The 19,160-nt window shown below is 44.4% G+C and overlaps 1 protein-coding gene and 1 long non-coding RNA gene across 2 annotated transcripts in view; one reads left to right on the forward strand and one right to left on the reverse strand.

The window, feature by feature from the left end:
* LOC309350483 overlaps nucleotides 1–19,160 on the reverse strand; it is a 300,644-nt gene that overhangs the window by 16,275 nt on the left and 265,209 nt on the right. The gene's annotated exons all lie outside the window — the stretch shown is intronic.
* On the forward strand, nucleotides 980–16,820 carry LOC309350392 (placenta-specific gene 8 protein-like). The gene is made up of 5 exons (XM_081877443.1): nucleotides 980–1,121; nucleotides 7,580–7,716; nucleotides 10,246–10,370; nucleotides 10,927–11,035; nucleotides 15,929–16,820. Exons 2-4 carry the CDS (start codon nucleotides 7,605–7,607, stop codon nucleotides 11,029–11,031), a joined length of 342 nt encoding a protein of 113 aa, XP_081733569.1. The 5' UTR covers nucleotides 980–1,121; nucleotides 7,580–7,604; the 3' UTR covers nucleotides 11,032–11,035; nucleotides 15,929–16,820.

Here is a 19,160-nt window from a genome sequence, read left to right on the forward strand (position 1 = left end):
GGTTCTAAACGCAGCATAAGGCATCTCTATAGTATATTGTATTTTAAAATGGGGTTTCAGAGTTTTTAGGGGTTTTTGAATGTCTTATGTAGATTTTTCAATTTCATTGTTCTGTATGGGACAATGACAATAAAGATATTGTATTGTATCGTATTATTATTTTATTTTTACTGCGCCCACCTGGCTGGGTATCCCCAGCCACTCTGGGTGGCTCACAGCATATATCAGAACATACTAAAACATCAGTTCTTAAAAATGTCCCTAAACAGGGCTGCCTTCAGATGTCTTCTAAAAGTCAGATAGTTATTGATATCCTTGACATCTGAAGAGAAGGTGTTCCACAGGGAGGGCACCACTACCAAGAAGGCCCTGTGCCTGGTTCCCTGTAACCACGCTTCTCGTAGGAACGCACCCCTGAATTTGGGTTCTCTCTCTCTCTCTCTCTCTCTCTCTCTCTCACACACACACACACACGCACACACTTTTCATATTTTGACCCTCCAGATGTTGATGAACTACAATTCCCACCATCTCTGCCCACTGGCCATCCTGCTGATGGGAGTTGTAGTTCAGCAACTTGGGGAGAGCCACAAGTTCCCCAAGTTCTCTGTTTTACCAAAATTGGCATGAGATTCTTTTCCTATGTGCCTCCTTACCCCAGCTGGGGAAAATATATTAAAACAAATTAGTCATTCTAACTCGTTTTAATTTTCAATTAATCCTATTAGCTCATTTAAAAGTGGACTTCTCGCAATAGCAGGCATGCCGGTTTTACATCTCTCTATATAGAAGCACATTAAGTCTAGCAGTGTGTAATCCAGTAGTGACTATGGAAAGACCAAGCCTTTGCAATGCTCAACTTGTGCAAGAGCAGCAACCCCGGCGTCTAATTTACTAATTTGTCATGCAGAACGAGTGACTGTCTTTACACCCTATCGGGTTCAGATCAAATATTGTAACCCACAATTAATTTTCCTGAATATAAATAGCGAGCGACAATCTCAGAGAGTGTCAGTGTTCCCTTGCTGTGGTGTGAACACCCTACGCAGAATAAACGTGTTGGTTAAATTTCATCTAAGGAAAGAAAACACTCCATCCAGGATAATTCAGCAAAGGGGTATGTGTACAGTTTCTTTTCCCCCTGATTAATTTGGGAGTTTTGAAAGCTCCCAACTGATTTGCTTAAAGTCTGGAATTGAATCCAATGCTTAATTTTCATATCAACAAAGAAATGGTGTGAGGTCAAAATAATGGGTGCAAGCTGTTTGTCATGACTAGGAAGTGAGTCCTTTGCCTGACTATCTATCTATCTATCTATCTATCTATCTATCTATCTATCTATCTATCTATCTATCATCTATCTATCATCTATCTACAGTGATACCTTGGTTTACAATCATAATCCGTTCCGGAGGTCTGGTTGTAAAGCAAAACAGGTGCGCTTTCACCAATGGGGCCTCCCCCCCAAAATGGTTGTAATCCAAAAAAAAAAAAAAAAAGGGGGGTTGTAATCCAAAAAAAGGGACACACACTTCAGGGTTTGATGTGGTTGTAATCCAAAATGGTTTCAAACCAAGGTACCACTGTATCTATCTTTATTACTGGTGGCTATTGGGGCTGGGACAGTTGAAGTTAGGGAGGTTGGGAGAGCCCAAGAGTAGACCTGAGAGCGTAAATGGACCAGCTTTCACTGTGTAACACCTTGTATCAAAATATTCCAGGGCGGTTTACAAATAAGAAAAAGTTTATTCCGAAATAAGGCCCATGGTGTTTCAATTAAGTGTGTGTAAAATTCCAGCCATGTGCCCCATTAATGAATGGGTCTTAAATGCGCGCACACACACACACACACACACAGAGAGAGAGAGAGAGAGAGAGAGTATATACACAAACATACCATTGCTACAGAAGTCTCCAGAACACCTCAGAGCTTTTTATATTTGTTTTCTCTCACCTTTGTGGCCTGAATCCTTAATGGTGAATTATGCCACAATTTGACATAATGTGTTTGGCTTCTCATTTCATCTGTGGAAGCCTACCTTCTTCTTGTGGTACAGTTCCACCCAATTTAAATGTACTGCTTAAACAACTCTCCATGCTTTGGAGTTGTGACTTGGCACGGACAACAGGTGCTTGGATTAAACCCAGGCACAAATAAAGCCCTTCCTTCAAAGCATGCGCCTCATGTTCCAAAGAGAGCCACGTCAGGAGCTTTCAAAGGAAACTGGAACGATAAATCAAAGCTCTAATGAACTCTGCATTGCATTATCTGTGAATCATCATGAGTTTCCTGGCATCTAAAATGTAGGCTGTGCTAGGCCTCGCATGCTGATTGCTTTGACATGGATTTGCCTAGTCCTTTGAAACAAGAAGAAAAACATGGGCTACAATCTTCAATTCCCAACAATTTTAGCAGGAGTCAAGTGTCTGCTTAACTCTCTTCTGTTCAAATTAGTAGGACTTAAAATTTTTTTTCAATGACTGTATTGTACCCTATATTCTATTGATGATAACTGTATCCCATGAAATTGATTTCCATCGGCTACCTGGGTAGTGGCTTAAAATATTATTTGTTTCAGATCTGATGTTGCCAGGAGCCAGCTGTCCACAAGGCACTGGACAGCTGGTATATACCTATTATACATTTTGAAAAGTTTTTTTGTCTGCTCTGCATTTGGACACCTCTTAAGATATCATAACCAAATCTTGGATGATGGTTCTGAGATCAGGGAGCAGGTTTTCATCTGTGTTCGATTGCAGTGGGATTCCATTTTAAACCAAGATGGCGGACTGGCACTTTCAAAACTACACTGACTTTTCGGTTTCTTGGAATAACTGAACAATGCTGGATACAAGGCTTCTAGTTTTTATTATCAGCCAGCTGGAAAATACGAATGACCATTTTAATTCTTATTGTTTTTATCATTAAACGGATTTCTTACCCACCCTTCACCATAAGGTCCCGGGGGAGATTGGAACAATATAAATAGTCAATATTAAAGTTAGTTTTAAATTTTTATAATCGGGAGAATAGGGTGGATCCTGCAGGGGGGAGGATACAGAAATCTCTTCGTTGGGGAAGCAGGTGAGCAACTATCACTGAAGCTGTGGAAACAAAAGTAGACATTTAGCCTTCATGATTGTGGGTTGAAGCTCTTCAAATGTCCAGGCAATATCCATTAGAGAGATTGCCGGAACTAGTCCTACCATTAGGCAGCAAGAGGTAGCTTGAGGAAGGCAGAATACTTTGGGGTTGTGCTAAATGGCAGCATTTGTCTGTTTTTAGGGCAACTACAAATGTAACATTATTTGAATGGCCCTTTGAGGCACCCTTAACAAATGACAGTTCCCAGGATTCCTTGAGGGAAGCCCTGGCTCTTAGATGGCTATAAAACGCCTTTAAACGGATGATGTGGATGTGAGAACACAGAGAACTTGGCTGGATTTCTTGCAGTCAGCTTCATCAAAAGCAACCTGCTGAGACTACAAATCAAAATGCAATTTATGTTCAACTTCACTTTCAGTTTGGCAGCACCACTACCAACCCAAACGTTTGGAAACGGTTAGCTGCCCCGCTTTGCATGACCAGGGACACTTGATTCTCACACAAAATCTGCAGATCGGAAAGGTTTGGGGTCACTGAACGATTTGGTTATCAAATCAGATTTGTGGTTTCTGTGACATTTCAGCAGCAGCAGGGGTTTCCATTTCCCATGGCCCTGGCGAGTGCCAACCACGCTGGGTAGAAGGAACTGAAAACTGGCTGTTTCAGAAGAAATAGCTCAGGGGAAAAGGAAGTAACCATTACCACTTGAAACATGACTAGGACTAAGCCTATCATGAGCCAAAAGGAAGCTATCTGTCTCAGGAGGCAGACTAGGAAGGGCAGCAAATCGTGTATCCCTTCGCCCTGCTGCCATCCCAAGGACGACCAGGCTGTCAAAGTGAATGTGTTTCAAGGTGCCATTGCTAGCAGCTGCCAGGCTCAGCAAAGCCTCTCAAAATGTGCCTGGTGTCTCTGCAGTCCCTGAAGTCAGTAAATGCTGGCCGCACTGCAGACTGCACTGGCAAGGGACCCTGCCTTGCCTTAAGGAGTGAAATACCGTATTTTTCGCTCTATAAGACGCACCAGACCACAAGATGCACCTAGTTTTTGGAGGAGGAAAACAAGAAAAAAAATATTCTGAATCTCAGAAGCCAGAACAGCAAGAGGGATCGCTGCACAGTGAAAGCAGCAATCCCTCTTGCTGTTCTGGCTTCTGGGATAGCTGCGCAGCCCGCATTCGCTCCATAAGACGCACACACATTTCTCCTTACTTTTTAGGAGGGAAAAAGTGAGTCTTATAGAGCAAAAAGTACGGTAGCTTTGGCTGGCCCTGAACACAACCCATGATCTACCCATCAGCTTTTAGGGTTGCACCCAATGTTTGCCCTACCCATAGAAATCAATGGACATGACTAATAGGTATCTAAAGCCATTTGCACATAACAAAATACGTATTTTATCAAAATAATTGTTGAACTGAAATACAGTTAAGAAGAAGTATATTAATAGTGAAATACAATTAAGAAGAAGCACATTCACAGTGAAATAATTATTAAGCTCTAACTTAAGATGATTTTTTATTTATAAGGAACTTCATAATGCAAACACATTGGCATTGGGCAATAACAAAAGTTCCTTTAGAAACATAATTTACAAAGACTCATAATCTGGTATCTAGAAACTTGCTATAACATGAAATAATAATAGGTGTAAATATACGATGCAAACAACTATTAATTATAAATAGCAGAATGTAGGCTATATATATATAAGAAATGAGCAAACCAGTGATATTTTAGGGAGCAGGTGGGGCCCATTACTTACACCATAGGAGCCTACACATCACAAAACACTGTTGCTGTATGTAGGTTTTATTTTATTTGTTTTTTATCTTATATTTTGGAGATGTACATCCAGGTTTTTTTTCCTTTTAAGTTTTTTGGGTGCCCCCAAAAGAGTGGGGCCCTAAGCTATAGCTTGTTTAGCTTATACGTAAATCCAGCACTGGGTCTCGCTGATGAGTAACAGATAGCTGGAGACAACCCTGTGGGCCTAGGCTTAAGGTATGCTTACCTGGAGTGGACATGCCCACTGCCTCTCAGGCTGAGTACACACTAAATCTTCACGGCACACATTACCCCCCCCTCAAAGAATACTAGGCACTGTGGTTTGTTAAGGGTTGCTGGGAATTGCAGTTCTGCAGGAGGTAAAAAGGAGGAGGGACGCGGGTGGCGCTGTGGGTTAAACCACAGAGCCTAGGACTTGCCGATCAGAAGGTCGGCGGTTCGAATCCCCGCGATGGGGTGAGCTCCTGTTGCTTGGTCCCTGATTCTGCCAACCTAGCAGTTCGAAAGCACGTCAAAGTGCAAGTAGATAAATAGGTACCACTCCGGTGGGAAGGTAAACAGTGTTTCCGTGCGCTGCTCTGGTTCACCAGAAGCGGCTTAGTCATGCTGGCTCCCTCGGCTAATAAAGCAAGATGAGCGCCGCAACCCCAGAGTCGGCCATGACTGGACCTAATGGTCAGGGTTCCCTATACCTTTACCTTTACCTTTAAGAGGTAAACTGTGGTGCCCAGAATTCTTTGACGGTTTGAATGTGCCTTAAAGGTTCAGTGTGTATGCAATCTCAGCCTTGATTCCTCGGTGATTTCCAGACTTTCTGCCTCTGGGGAATACTTCCCGTTCTGCTCTGTCTAGTGTTGTGCAATCCTTGGAAGATGCAGAAGCACATTCCACCCCGGGCACACGATCTGCTCATGTCAGGAAATAGGCCAGGTGTACTTGGCTTCGCCATCACGCTCTGTGCGAGGCAAGAGACCATGAACAACAAGTGTACCCTAGAGTACACCTTGTGCTCTTCATCTTCCACCGCAGACAAAAATAATCAGTAGCAGTGGGTGGAGCTCCTCTTCCCATGCCCTTCTCCCTATTAAAGTGGGGTGCTTCCCACTTTATGGGATTTCACACGCAGGCAGGGGCCCGGAACGTAACCCGCGCGTAAGTGGGGAGGCACCTATATAGCATCATCTAGGTCAACCTTCCCCATCTTGGTGTCCTCCAATCAGAATTCATTGCAAGGTGAAGTGTGTGAGGAATTGAATGGGTACGGGAGGGGGGAGGTTGAGTTGGAGGAGAGGCAGAAAGAAGAGCTAATTTGTCCATGGCTAGGGGGGTGCAATCTGGGTGGTTCTGCCAGGGGCGCGAGATCACCTAGCTATGGCTCTGACCAATATATCACAATGTCTGAGAATAAGGATGCAACTACAGTATGTAGAGGCGAACTGCGTAATTTCCTGGGAACTGCTCCTGCTTAGAGGTCTAAAACAGATACATTTTCACTTACCTTTAACATAATGTTGCAACTGCTATTTTATAGTACAGTGGTACCTCGGGTTAAGAACTTAATTCGTTCTGGAGGTCCGTTCTTAACCTGAAACTGTTCTTAACCTGAAGCACCACTTTAGCTAATGGGGCCTCCCACTGCCGCCGCACGATTTCCGTTCTCATCCTGAAGCAAAGTTCTTAACCCGAGGTACTATTTCTGGGATAACAGAGTCTGTAACCTGAAGCGTATGTAACCTGAAGCGTCTGTAACCCGAGGTACCACTGTACAGAGCAACAGGGGCAGGAGGAATCGTGAGAAAAGTGACGAGTTGGCTTCACGGTTTTTCCCACATCACAATTTTATTTTTTTACATATGACACACACACATTGTGATATTTCGCAATATGTCACCATGTTGAATATTACAAAACTGTTACCATGACTTCAAACCGATTTTGGATGATGTATCAATACATCGTCCAGCCCTAATGACAATATTGGCAATTTGCTTTTTAGTTTTTTTACTAAATATTATTTTAGTACTAAAAATACTAAATATTTTTTACTAAATATTATTAATAATATTAATAATTCTTGTCATGGAATTTTTTTTCATGATTATGCACTGAGGCTGCTTTCAATCCAGACAACCTGTTTACTGAGCATTCTTCCCAATTTAGGAACATAGGAAACTGCCTTATACCAAGTTAAGACCATCTCATCATCATCAGAGTGGAGCAGGATTTCATTTGGTTCTAATTTTTAAGCAAACTGGAGTTCTAGTTAATCGTAATTTTAATAATAATAATAATTTATTATTTATACTCCACCTATCTGGCTGGGTTTCCCCAGACACTCTGGGCGGTTTCCAGCAAAAGATTAAAAATACATTAAAACATCAGTCAGTAAAAACTTCCCTAAACAGGGATGTCTTCTAAACGTCCGGTAGTTGTTTATTTATTTCTTTGACATCTGATGGGAGTTCAACAGCAACTGGAAAGCTAGACGTTTCCCTCCCTCACTGTACTGTGAAATCACCCTTAATGTCTGCTTTCTGCTCCTAAACTACTTACTAATCTAGAAAATGTTCCTTTCTCTTAATCTCATGATTTACTCAGCAGGTTTTGCTGAAGGGCATGATGCGGAGACTATTTGCACTTTTAAAAGTCTCAAAACCAATGTATTTTCCCCCCTCTCATTATACAGCAAAATCTAACCAGACTTTGTGAAAATGGAAATGACTTATCGGCCTGTGGTCACCACCCAGCCACAATGCCACACATCCACGCGGAGTTTTGAGTGGCAGACAGACCTCTGTGACTGCGGCAGCGACTGTCGTGTCTGTGAGTGAAGTTCAAAGATTTGGGGTTTTATGGTGTTGTGGGACTTTGAACATCAGCCATGGTTTATCTGTACTATAAAACAATAGCTAACCTCTCTCTATAAAAGCCAGTCTCTCAGTGTTCCGTCACACACTAGTGTGACCATTCTCAAATAGCAGGGTGGGCTTCCCATGCAGGGGAAGAAGTGTAGCATCTGCCACTTGTGTATAATAGTAATAGTAATAATAATAATAATAATAATAATAATAATAATAATAATAATAATAAAAAATTTATACTCCACCCATCTGGCTGGTTTTCCTCAGCCACTCTGGCAGGCTCCCAACAGAATATACAAAACCACAATGAAACATCAAACATTAAAAGCTTCCCTATACAGGGCTGCCTTCAGATGTCTTCTAAAAGTCAGATAGTTGTTTATTTCCTTGACATCTGATGGGAGGGTGTTCCACAGCATGGGTGCCACTACCGAGAAGGCCCTCTGTCTGGTTCCCTGTAATCTCACTTCTCGCAGTAAGGGAACCGCCAGAAGGCCCTTGGAGCTGGACCTCAGTGTCCAGGCTGGACGATGGGGGTGGAGACGCTCCTTCAGGTATACTGGGCAGAGACCGTATCTGCTCCGTTTGCAGTCCAGGTGCTCTCAACTTGGGGTGCTGTCAATTATTGGGCACCTTCCAGGCCCTGGATATCTCTTCTCAGGGTTCTTTGCCCTTAAATTGGATTTGGATTGGCAGTCCTTCAAACAGAGGACTGTATTCTGTAAAGTGGGACACATGGCAGCTTAAAGGGAGGTCTCAGGAAGGAGAGGAGAGGCACAGCAGTCTCTAGAATAACTACTTCCTCTGACAAGTTGTGTGGACTGAGAAACCAACCCTGGAGCAAGACTTGTACAAGGCCAGCCAGTTCCCCCATTGGCTTCTCAGATAACTTGGTCCACCTGAGGTGAGGAGCTGCAGTCCCCTTCTCTGCAGGGGCGGAGCAAGGTGGGTGTGGTCTGCCCCAGGTGTCACCTCCGAGGGGGGTGACAAAATGCCGTGTGGCACTCAGCGTCTGTGAGAGACGCCTTGGCATGCTTTGGCTTACCGCTGCCAAAACGTCTCCCCTGTAGGGCGGCAGGCAGACTCCTCGTCGCAAGGCATGCGATCCCCGCTAGAAAAGCTCAAGAACTCTGGCTCCCCCCCCCCCCAAAAAGTGAAATAAAGTCAAACCATTTTTTCAGGCAAAAATTTCAATGTGTGTGGGGGGTGACAAGAAATTTTCTGGACCGGGTACCACCTGAGCTTGCTACGCCTCTGTTTCTCTGGCCATTAATATGGTGTTGCAGAACAACCAAGATCAAATCAATAGGCCGCAGTGACTGAAGGCTGCTCTGGCAGTGCAGGTCTTAAGATGCCCAGGTCCAGCTGACAGATTCCCTCCCTAGCATATTATAAGATCAGATGGCACCACACCCCATTAATGGCCCCAAGTAGACTCCTTTTCTTGTCCCCATAGGAGAGAAGGACAGCTACTCACTTATATGGGGAGAGACGAAGCGCTGTACAGGGTGACCCTGGTGTGGCCTATATGGTCTGACCTTCCCTCCCAGGGAGATTAATTATTATTCTACATAATAAAAATATAGGTTTTGCTATCCAGACATTATGCGTTCCATGGAAATCATTCACAGGGGCAAGCGTTCACATAACAAGCCAATAATTTCCAGTGATTCCTATTGGAAAATTTCTAATGTGTCCCAACCATAGAATTTTTACTCCCAAAGATTCCCCCCCCCAAAAAAAGGAAAATGCAGGGGGGAAATGCTCTGATTTATTCGATTGCTCCCCCTCCCTCCATTCCTCAGCCAACCAGCAAAATGCAAATGAGGAAGTAAAAATGCTTTTCTGTTTGGATATCTGAATCTGTGGTGTGTATAGCAAGGCTTGGGTACAAATTCCTCATGTTTGGATAAATGAATTTTTGCTTAGTGAACTTTTACAAAACAGAATGTATGTGTCTTTACCTTTTATCTAAGCCTCTGCTGCCCTTGGCCCTTGGCTCTGTATGTGCTTATGAGTTGCATTGCACACACCCTTCGGCGAGTCTTTGCAAACTCACAAACAAGTTTGGCCAACCCATCATGATGACTGATAATTTCCAATTGCATGTAGTAACTGCAGAAAGAAATCCAAGACGCAAGGAATTGTTGACCCAAGAGCAATTGGTGCCAGAGAGTGATTTGGGAGTTAGGGAACTGCCTATCCTGAGTCATTTTTGTCTTCAATGATTGGCAGTGTCTTTCCAGGGTTTCAGACACTGGGCACTCCCAGTCTCGCGCTGGGGATACTGAGGACTGGACCTTAGGCCTTTTGTATGTAAGATAGATGCTCTAACCCTAAGAAGTGGTCCTCTCTTTGAAAGTGTTTCTTCATCTCAAGACACCATGCCTCTAAATGCTTCTGAAACCAAGCAGTGAAATTCCATTGGCTGCGTGAATTCTAGAGTATGAGAAAATGCTAACCTTTGTGTTTGATTCCCCCCTCTCTCTAGGTCTGTGTGGAACATTCTGCTTCTTCTGCCTAGGATGCAAAGTTGCCAAGGACATGGAAGAATGCTGTTGCTGTGGACCGAGCGTCGCCATGAGGACTCGCTACCGGACTCAGTTTAGGATACCGGTAAATTACTGGATAGGACGCAGGTGGTGCTGTGGTCTAAACCACAGTGCCTAGGGCTTGCCGATCAGAAGGTCGGCAGTTCGAATCCCCGTGATGGGGAGAGCTCCCATTGCTCGGCCCCTGCTCCTGCCAACCTAGCAGTTCGAAAGCACGTCAAAGTGCAAGTAGATAAATAGGTACCGCTGCGGTGGGAAGGTAAACGGCGTTTCCGTGTGCTGCTCTGGTTTCGCCAGAAGCGGCTTAGTCATGCTGGCCACATGACTCGGAAGCTGTACACCGGCTCCCTTGGCCAATAAAGCGAGATGAGCGCCGCAACCCTAGAGTTGTTCGCAACTGGACCTAACCTTTTAAATTACTGGATAATATTTGTGTTTCGTGTTTCTAGGTTGCTCAACAAACACTCCCCAAATAAGTGTTGTGCAGATAACATCTTAAATAAATAAAATAAAGAAAATCATCAGGGACCGGAAACAGAATGTTCCATCCATCCCTAATCAAAATACAATTCAGTCTTCTGCTATGAAATTTTGCTTTTTTTTTTTTTTACTCTCTGCAGGGATCCATCTGTTGCGACTGCCTCACCACCACTTTCTGTGCTCCCTGCAATCTTTGTCAGCTCAAGAGAGATATCAACAGGAGGAAACAGCTAGGGATATTCTAGAAAGGTTTGTGATTCCCGGTTTACAGCCTAGGAGCAGGGGTTGTTCTTCAGTGCATTCTCTGTTGTCCTTAGAATATGACTTGGGGGAGCGGGGAAGAGGTAAGGAGGGACCAATCCCAGTATCCCAAAATATCTGCCTTGTGTCAGGCTTTGGGGAATTGGCTTCCTCCTCCATAAATGAGCAGATCAAACTAAAGAGAATTCTTATGAGTTCATTTCTTTAATAAACACAGCGAAGGACAAAAGAAAGCATCTAACCAGAATGGCGGGGCTCCCAATTAAGCTCACTCCCTACTCCGTCCCTATTAATTTACATCACTCCTAAATCTTGTAATCTGAGCTTGGAACCTCTGTGCTTCATGTTCTGACACTTTCTGAGCTCTCCAGGACTTTGGGGAAGTGGGTGGATACTATCCAGAGACTGTGAATCTGTTAACTCTCTCTCTCTCTTCCAGTGTTTCTTCTGCTAGCTGTTCCCCATCCAGTATTTCCCAGCTTCTGCCTTCCGAACTATGCCCCTCTGCAAACCACTGTTCCAAATCTATACTGTCCTCCTGCTCCTGGGAAGATTCAGGATCTGGATCAGGGGGAAGGGGAGGCTCCCACCATTCCTTCTCAGTGCAGCCCTCCTCAGCACGGTCCCTGACACCTTGAAATTCTGCAAAGCAAAAGTCCCCTGCTATGTAACTCATGACATTGCCTTGTGATCCATTGCCAGATACTGGCCTGGTCGTAGAATCATGGAATTGTAGAGTTGGAAGGGACCACGATGGTCATCTAGTCCAACCCCCTGCAATGCAGGAATCTTTGGCCCAATGTGGAGCTTGGAAGAGTCTCATGCTCTACTAACTGAACTATCTATCCCAATGAGCTTTATTCAGCACAATAAAAATGGGACAACCCACCCCTCCCAAATATTTGTTGTACAGGATTTCAGCAGAAATTACCAGCAGCCCGAAACCTTTGCTGGAGCAAACAGTATTGAACGCAAGATTATGTAAAATGACTCTGACACCATTGTTAGCCCACGCTTCTCAAACCCCATGTGCAATTTATGCTTATTCCCGTTATCGTTATGTAACCTTAATGCACATTTGATCAGGAGGCTAGTTTCTACCCAGAACTCACACACCCTTCTCTTATTCTCCATGCTTGCAAGCAAGATCAGTATCAGGGTTCAAGGACGCATCGCAGGTGGGCCAGAACATTAAAGAGAGCCTGGAGCAAGGCCAGCGAGGGGAGGGGACATGGGTAGCAGGGTCCTGAGAGTCCTGAAGGCCTGGGAGACAGGACTCCATTCAGCCACCTTTTCCCTTTCAGCAGGTTCATGAGACTGACGTAGGTTCCACTCCCCTCAGTTTTATAGCTTTCTGGCGGCGGATTTTCGCCCTGCTTGTGAGGCCGCACCTCTCTCCTCAGCGAACTTTTCAAACGCTTCTGCTTTTTTCAATAAACATTTACTAGATATTATCAAGCACGCAATACATTAAGGTCAAGGGCGCTGAGGTGTCAAGCAGTTAAGGCATATTACTGCCTTGGGCTGTAACCCTGTACCTGTTTACCTGGGAATAAGTCTCCCCACTGAACTCAGTGGGATGCTTATGAGCAGGCAGTGGTGAGGAACATCAAGCCCGGGGGCCCTCCTCGTGGGAGTTGTGGTCCCCAAACGCCAGAAGCTACCTTAGACAAAGTCAGACCTTTAGTCTATTTACCTGAGAACTGACAGTGGCTCTCTAGGGTTCCAGTTGGACAACATCCCTAGCCCTACCTGGAGACTCCAGGGATTGAACCAGAGGCCTTCTGCCTGCAGGGCAGATGCCCTCCCACTAGGCTACAGGCAACAGGGTGGTCAGGTGTGGCCCTGAAGATGAGAGGTAGCTTTCAGTCAAGGTCTGGCCTGATAGCTACCTGGCAGAACCTTTTTTTAAAAAATAATATTTATTAGCAGTTTAAAAATTACAGAAGAAAAGAAAAAGAATTAAACAAGACCATACAATACAATACAATACAATACAATACAAAAACAAAAACAAAAACAAAAACACCACACAACCCAAACCCTAAAACATTAAGTCAACCAAACAAAACAAAAACAATTAAAAACACATCCATTAATTTCAATATCATAACTTTCATTCACTTGTTTCAGCGACCTCCTCACACCTCCCTTTTTGTATTCCACTTCAATTAACTGTTTCATCAATTCCTTTCCATCTTCCTCTGTTTTCTGTCCTGTAATTTATCTTAACATATTCTAACCTTGTTTTTTCCCTTTAATACATTTACAATCTGTCTGTACCTAATTCCTTATAACATTTCTGCTAAAGCCATATATCTTCATTCCGTCATTTTTCTAACATTCATTAATTTTACAATATTTCTGTAAATAATCTTTAAACTTTTTCCAATCTTCTTCCACCGACTCTTCTCCCTGGTCTCGGATTCTGCCAGTCATTTCCGCCAGTTCCATATAGTCCATCAACTTCATCTGCCATTCTTCCCGGGTGGGTAAATCTTGTGTCGCTACCTGGCAGAACCTTGCATGCCACAGCTTCCTGCCTCTGTATGTGCAAGTGTGCAATGGACAGCTCCTCCACAGAGGAGGAGCACGTAGGTCCTAGGGTGTGCTGGTCCCGAGGGTTAACGAGAGGCAAGGTCCGAGTCCAGTCCGAGGTCGAGGGTGCAGTAGGGAGGCAGTCCATTAAAGCTGTAGCTGGGTCCAAGGAAGGGAGTCGGGTGAGGTTAGGAGCTCCGGCAGGAAAGCAGGACAGGGTGCTGGCAGGAACAGGCTACCAACAATGTTGCTCCCGCAACCTGGCTGGCTTTTATCTGCCCCGAGGCATAGAGCGACCCTGGTCCACAGGTGACTTGCCTCTCCTGGCCTGGAGGCGAGCGCTCCTCCTGCGGGAACTTAGTTCCCTCCGCCTCTCTGCCCTGAGCCTCTGCAGCTCAGAAGAGGCTGGAGGGTTACCGGACCCAGAGGCAACCTCAGCTTCCCCTGACGGGGCTGAGAGTGGAGCACCTGCAGGCAATGGGTCCTCCATCACCTCAGGGGCCAGAGCAGACTAGCTGATGCCTGCACCTGAGGATCCAGCACAGGTGAGGACCCTTCAGGCTCAAGCTCCAGCCCTGGCTCAGCTGGTTCTGGAGGCGGGGAATCCTGTGCAGGCTGGGATTCCTCAGGTTCAGCCTCCGAGTCTGAATCCCAGGCCATCACATAGGGCAGCCATAGAGAAGCATGGTCAAAAGCATCAGAGTCACAACCCTTTGTTCATCACTACAAGTCCCATTTTACAGCTGGGAACCCCTGATGCTAAGGGCCACTTCCCATGCTACCCAAGAGCTCGAGCTCAGTGCTTCAGCAGATGCTTTGCATGCAAAAGGTCCCAGGTTCAGCACTCAACATCTCATGGTAGGGCTGGGAATGTCTCCTGCCTGAAATCCTGGAGAGCCTTTGCCCGTCAGTGTAGACAATACCAAGCTGGATGTACTGGTGGTCTGACTTCTTATGGTCCCTTAATGAAGGACCACAGTGCTGAGCCAACAGTTTCAACAGCTACTACAGGTTGTCATGAAAGCAGAGCTTCCATCCAGCATTTGAATCATAGAACTGTAGAGCTGGAAGGGGCATTTAGTCCAACCCCAAATCTCAACTAAAGCATCCGTGGCAGATGGCCACCCAGCCTCTGCTTAAAGACCTCCAACAAAGGACAGTCCATCATCTCTCACTGTCAAACAGCTCTTACTGTCATAAAGTTCTTCCTGATGTTCAGTCAGAAAATCCTTTCTTGTAGCTTGAATCTATTGGTTTGGGTCCTACCCTCCAGAGCAGGAGAAACCAAGCTTGCTCCATCTTCCATGTGAGAGCCCTTGAGATATTTGAAGATGGCTATCACATCTCCTCTCAGTCTCCTCTTTTTCAGGCTAAACATACCCAGCTCCTTAAGTCGTTTATCATAAGGCTTTGTTTTCAGACCCTTGATCATCTTGGTTGCCCTCCTCTACACATGTTTTTTTTATATATATATAATGTTCCAATCATTTAACATAACTTCTTATCTTATGCAATATTTTAGACTTCCGTCAACAACCTCTGAAGGTTTTCCATTCTTTATCACTTGTTCTACATTTCTTAATTTCTCTATTACTTTTAATTGTCCTTAACTAATAATTCTTTTCAAAGTCTTCCTTACAATATTTCACAAAATCCTCCTTACAGAACTTCTTGCAGTCCTGCTAGCGTAATCTGTTTATCACAATTGCTTTTCAAATATTTACTCCAGTCCTCTAAGAATCTCTGGTCCCGCAGGTTTTGAATCCTTCCTGTTAATTTATCTAATTCTGCATAGTCCATTAATTTCATTTGCCATTCTTCTTTCGTCGGTAATTCTTCTTGCTTCCATTTTTGTACCAATAATATTCTTGCTGCTCCTCTGCACATGTTCCAGCTTGCCAATAGCCTTCTTGCCAATAGTAATCTGGGGAACCAGGTTCGCTTCCCTGGTCCTCCACATGCAGCTGCTGGGTGACCTTGGGCCAGTCACACTTCTTTGAAGTCTCTCAGCATCACTCACCTCACAGAGTGTTTGTTGTGGGGGAGGAAGAAGGGAAAGGAGAATGTTAGCCGCTTTGAGACTCCTGAAGGGGAGTGAAAGCTGGGATATCAAATCCAAACTACTACTCTTCTTCTTCTTCTTCTTCTTCTTCTTCTTCTTCTTCTTCTTCTTCTTCTTCTGCATCATAGAATCATAGAATGGTAGTGTCGGGCTATGTTGCTGCTTCCAGTCCCTCGGCCTTGCTTCAGTCCAATTGCTTAAGTGCTTAATGTTGCGCCATTTGACTGGTTACCTACCCTGGAGCATTATAAATAACTCTTATCTCTTTTGCCCTATTTTAGGTGTTCCTGCATTCACTAACCTGGATATTCGTGTGTCCCTGAACTTGATGTATTTCAAAACCTGGTGCTGAGATTTCTGCTCTGTTGCACTACAGTGTTCAAAACTTGGTAGTCATCTAACCAGAAAAAATCCAGCCGAGACAGTTATTATTCGTTTTTAGGGGGTGGGGAGGTTTGAAGGCTTCTGGGCCAATTGCCAGAATTTGGGGCTGATTGCTGGATTATTTTAAGTAAAGGCATAATTTGTTCAAGAGAAGTTGCAAAATGCCAACTCCCAGATCCATCGGAGGCAACCAGATACTGACTGCATTCCATTTGCTACGCACCCGAGTAAGCACACTTGTGAGCTTTGTAAGCCGCTCAATTTTCCATAAAAGAAGCCAGGCCAGCATGCCTGAAGTACATATTTTATCCCTCCCCCCTTCCTATAAATTACCATTGTTATTGATTAAAAAATACCTTTTACTTATGGTCACCAATCTAGGTAATGCACGTTACTAGACATAATTTCATATCTGTAATAATTGTAATAATTTTAGTATATATGTATACATTTCTCTACTTTTTTGTTTATTATTTGTGAATAAATGCCTCTATAAATTAACATTAACGGCTTTTGATGGCTGGTAGTTGAATAAATGCCATTCAGCTGGGTAGCAGCTACAGAGAGCGAGAGAAAACATGAATGTACCTACTAGCCAGTGAAAGAGTCGAGAGGTTTGCATCTTTTCAGCTGGCTGTGAAAGGAGCCTTGGCAGGATCCAAGGACATGAGTTTATTTCTGGGGTTGAACTGATGCTGTTGATTAGACTACCACTATCCGTCTCAAAGTTTTCCCGCTCCCCCGTGTTCAGTGTTTATGCTTTTAAATAAACAAATATTTCAAATACAACATAAACTCTCCTTGTGATGTCGCTGGTGAAACTTCCCTCTTCTACACCTGACCCTGGTAAACACACACACACACACACACACACACACACACACACACCCCATTCAATACAGTGGCACCTTGGTTCTCAAACTTAATCCGTTCCAGAAGTCTGTTCCAAAACCAAAGCGTTCCAAAACCAAGGTGCGCTTTCCCATAGAAAGTAATGCAAAATGGATTCATCCATTTCAGACTTAAAAACAACCCCTAAAACAGCAATTTACCATGATTTTTTTACTATCTAACGAGACCATTGATCTGTAAAATGAAAGCAATAAACAATGTACTGCAGTCACACAATCAATCCATCAATCAGTAGCTGAACTGCGTTCCACACAGTCACAAAAACACAAACAAAAAGAGCCGCAAAAACAAAAACGCAAAATAAATAGCAAAAACAAACAGACCTCAGCATAACACTCAAAACTGAAGCGTAACACTCAAAACGGAGCACATTTGACTTCTGGGAAAAGTTCACAAACCAGAACACTTAATTCTGGGTTTGCAGTGTTTGGGTTCCAAGTTGTTTGAGTACCAAGGCATTTGAGAACCAAGGTACCACTGTATTTGTATTAGGATCATCTAGTCCAAACTCCTGTAATGCAGGAATAGACAGCTGTCCCTTATGGGGATCAAACCTGCGACATTGGTGTTATCAGCGCCATGCTCTAACCAACTGAGCTGTCCAGCAAGAATGGATAACCTGTGGCTCTCCAAATGTTGTTAGACTACAACTCCCATCATCTGTGACTGTTGGCCAATGGGAACTGGAGTCCAGAGCTGCAGCTTCACTGTCCTTGCTGGGAAGAAACCAACACTGCAATAGCATCAGAAGTCTTCAAAACTTTATCCTCAAGGAAACTGGTCTTGTAAACCAAACTTCCATCTCCAGCTGAGGAAGTGAGGGTTATTTTCAAACAAGCAGCCTTTCCAGACCCACCTGGAGATGTTGTTGTTGTTGTTTAGTCGTCCGACTCTTCGTGACCCCATGGACCAGAGCTGGCCAGGCACTCCTGTCTTCCACTGCCTCCCGCAGTTTGGTCAAACTCATGCTGGTAGCTTCAAGAACACTATCCAACCATCTCGTCCTCTGCCGTCCCCTTCTCCTTGTGCCCTCAATCTTTCCCAACATCAGAGTCTTTTCCAGGGAGTCTTCTCTTCTCATGAGGTGGCCAAAGTATTGGAGCCTCAGCTTCACGGTCTTTTCCTTCCCGTGAGCACTCAGGGCTGATTTCCTTCAGAATGGAGAGGTTTGATCTTCTTGCAGTCCATGGGACTCTCTAGAGTCTCCTTCAGCACCATAATTCAAAAGCATCAATTCTTTGGCAATCAGCCTTCTTTATGGTCCAGCTGGACCACCTGGAGATACTTGGCACTGAATCCTAGGCATTTTGCATGCAAACCTGATGCTCTGCTACTGAGCTACCATAACGGATGGGAGAGAATTGCAATCCGGTTCACGTTTAAAACTGGTTTGATCTCATTCATATTTCCCAAAACAACCTGAAAACCAAAACATAGCCATCCTTTGACATCAACACTTTCCTGAATATTGCAGTACCATTTCCTGACCAAAGTGTACATAAAAATGAATATATCAGGGTACATGGGATAGAAACCCACAATCAGGAACTGAACACAACAGACCTCTCTCGACTTGCAATTTCAAGGACCTGGTATTCAGAGCCACAGAGGAGGAGGTAGAACACCATAGACAGTAGCAACTGATAGCCTTATCCCGCCCCCTGTTTTTTGTAGAGTAAATCTCTGGCCACTAGATGAATCCATAGTGACTAAGATGTATTGGTTGCCTGCCACTGTTTCATGCTAGATCCCCGATCACAGGAACAGACTTCACTGGTGTTTCAACACTATAGTGTTGCATTGGGGACTCCTTTAGCCTCCGGGGCCCATTCTTTGCTACGGAAGAACCACATGGTTCTGCACCTGGTGTCAACATTTCGCCTCTGCTTAACCACAGAGGCACTCCCGCCCGCCCCCGTGAACTTTTGCAAGACCTGAAAGTCCAGCAGTTTCAGGCTTGTGACAGGACGCTGCCACCATCACTTCCCTTTTTAAGCTTTTCTTACACAACTAGTTGACTCCAGGCTTGTGCGCATTCCCGGCTGGTTTTACTCATCTGCTGCAAATCATGCTTCAACTTCACACCTCCTCTCTCTCTCTCTCTCTCTCTCTCTCTCTCTCTCTCTGAAACGAGAGAGCTTTCATAGAGATGCTGAGAGAGGAGAGTTTCCCCAATTGTCTAGGGTTCGTGAATTTGTTTCCCAGCGACTCAAGGCG

Source organism: Podarcis erhardii (assembly GCF_964252035.2).
Source record: "Podarcis erhardii genome assembly, chromosome: 9".
Lineage (NCBI taxonomy): Eukaryota > Metazoa > Chordata > Lepidosauria > Squamata > Lacertidae > Podarcis > Podarcis erhardii.

Coding starts and splice junctions, on each gene's coding strand:
- LOC309350392 (XM_081877443.1), top strand. CDS start 7,605: ATGGAAATGACTTATCGGCCTGTGGTCACCACCCAGCCACAATGCCAC. Junction 7,717..10,245: donor CGGCAGCGACTGTCGTGTCT/GTGAGTGAAGTT, acceptor CCCTCTCTCTAG/GTCTGTGTGGAACATTCTGC. Junction 10,371..10,926: donor GGACTCAGTTTAGGATACCG/GTAAATTACTGG, acceptor TACTCTCTGCAG/GGATCCATCTGTTGCGACTG.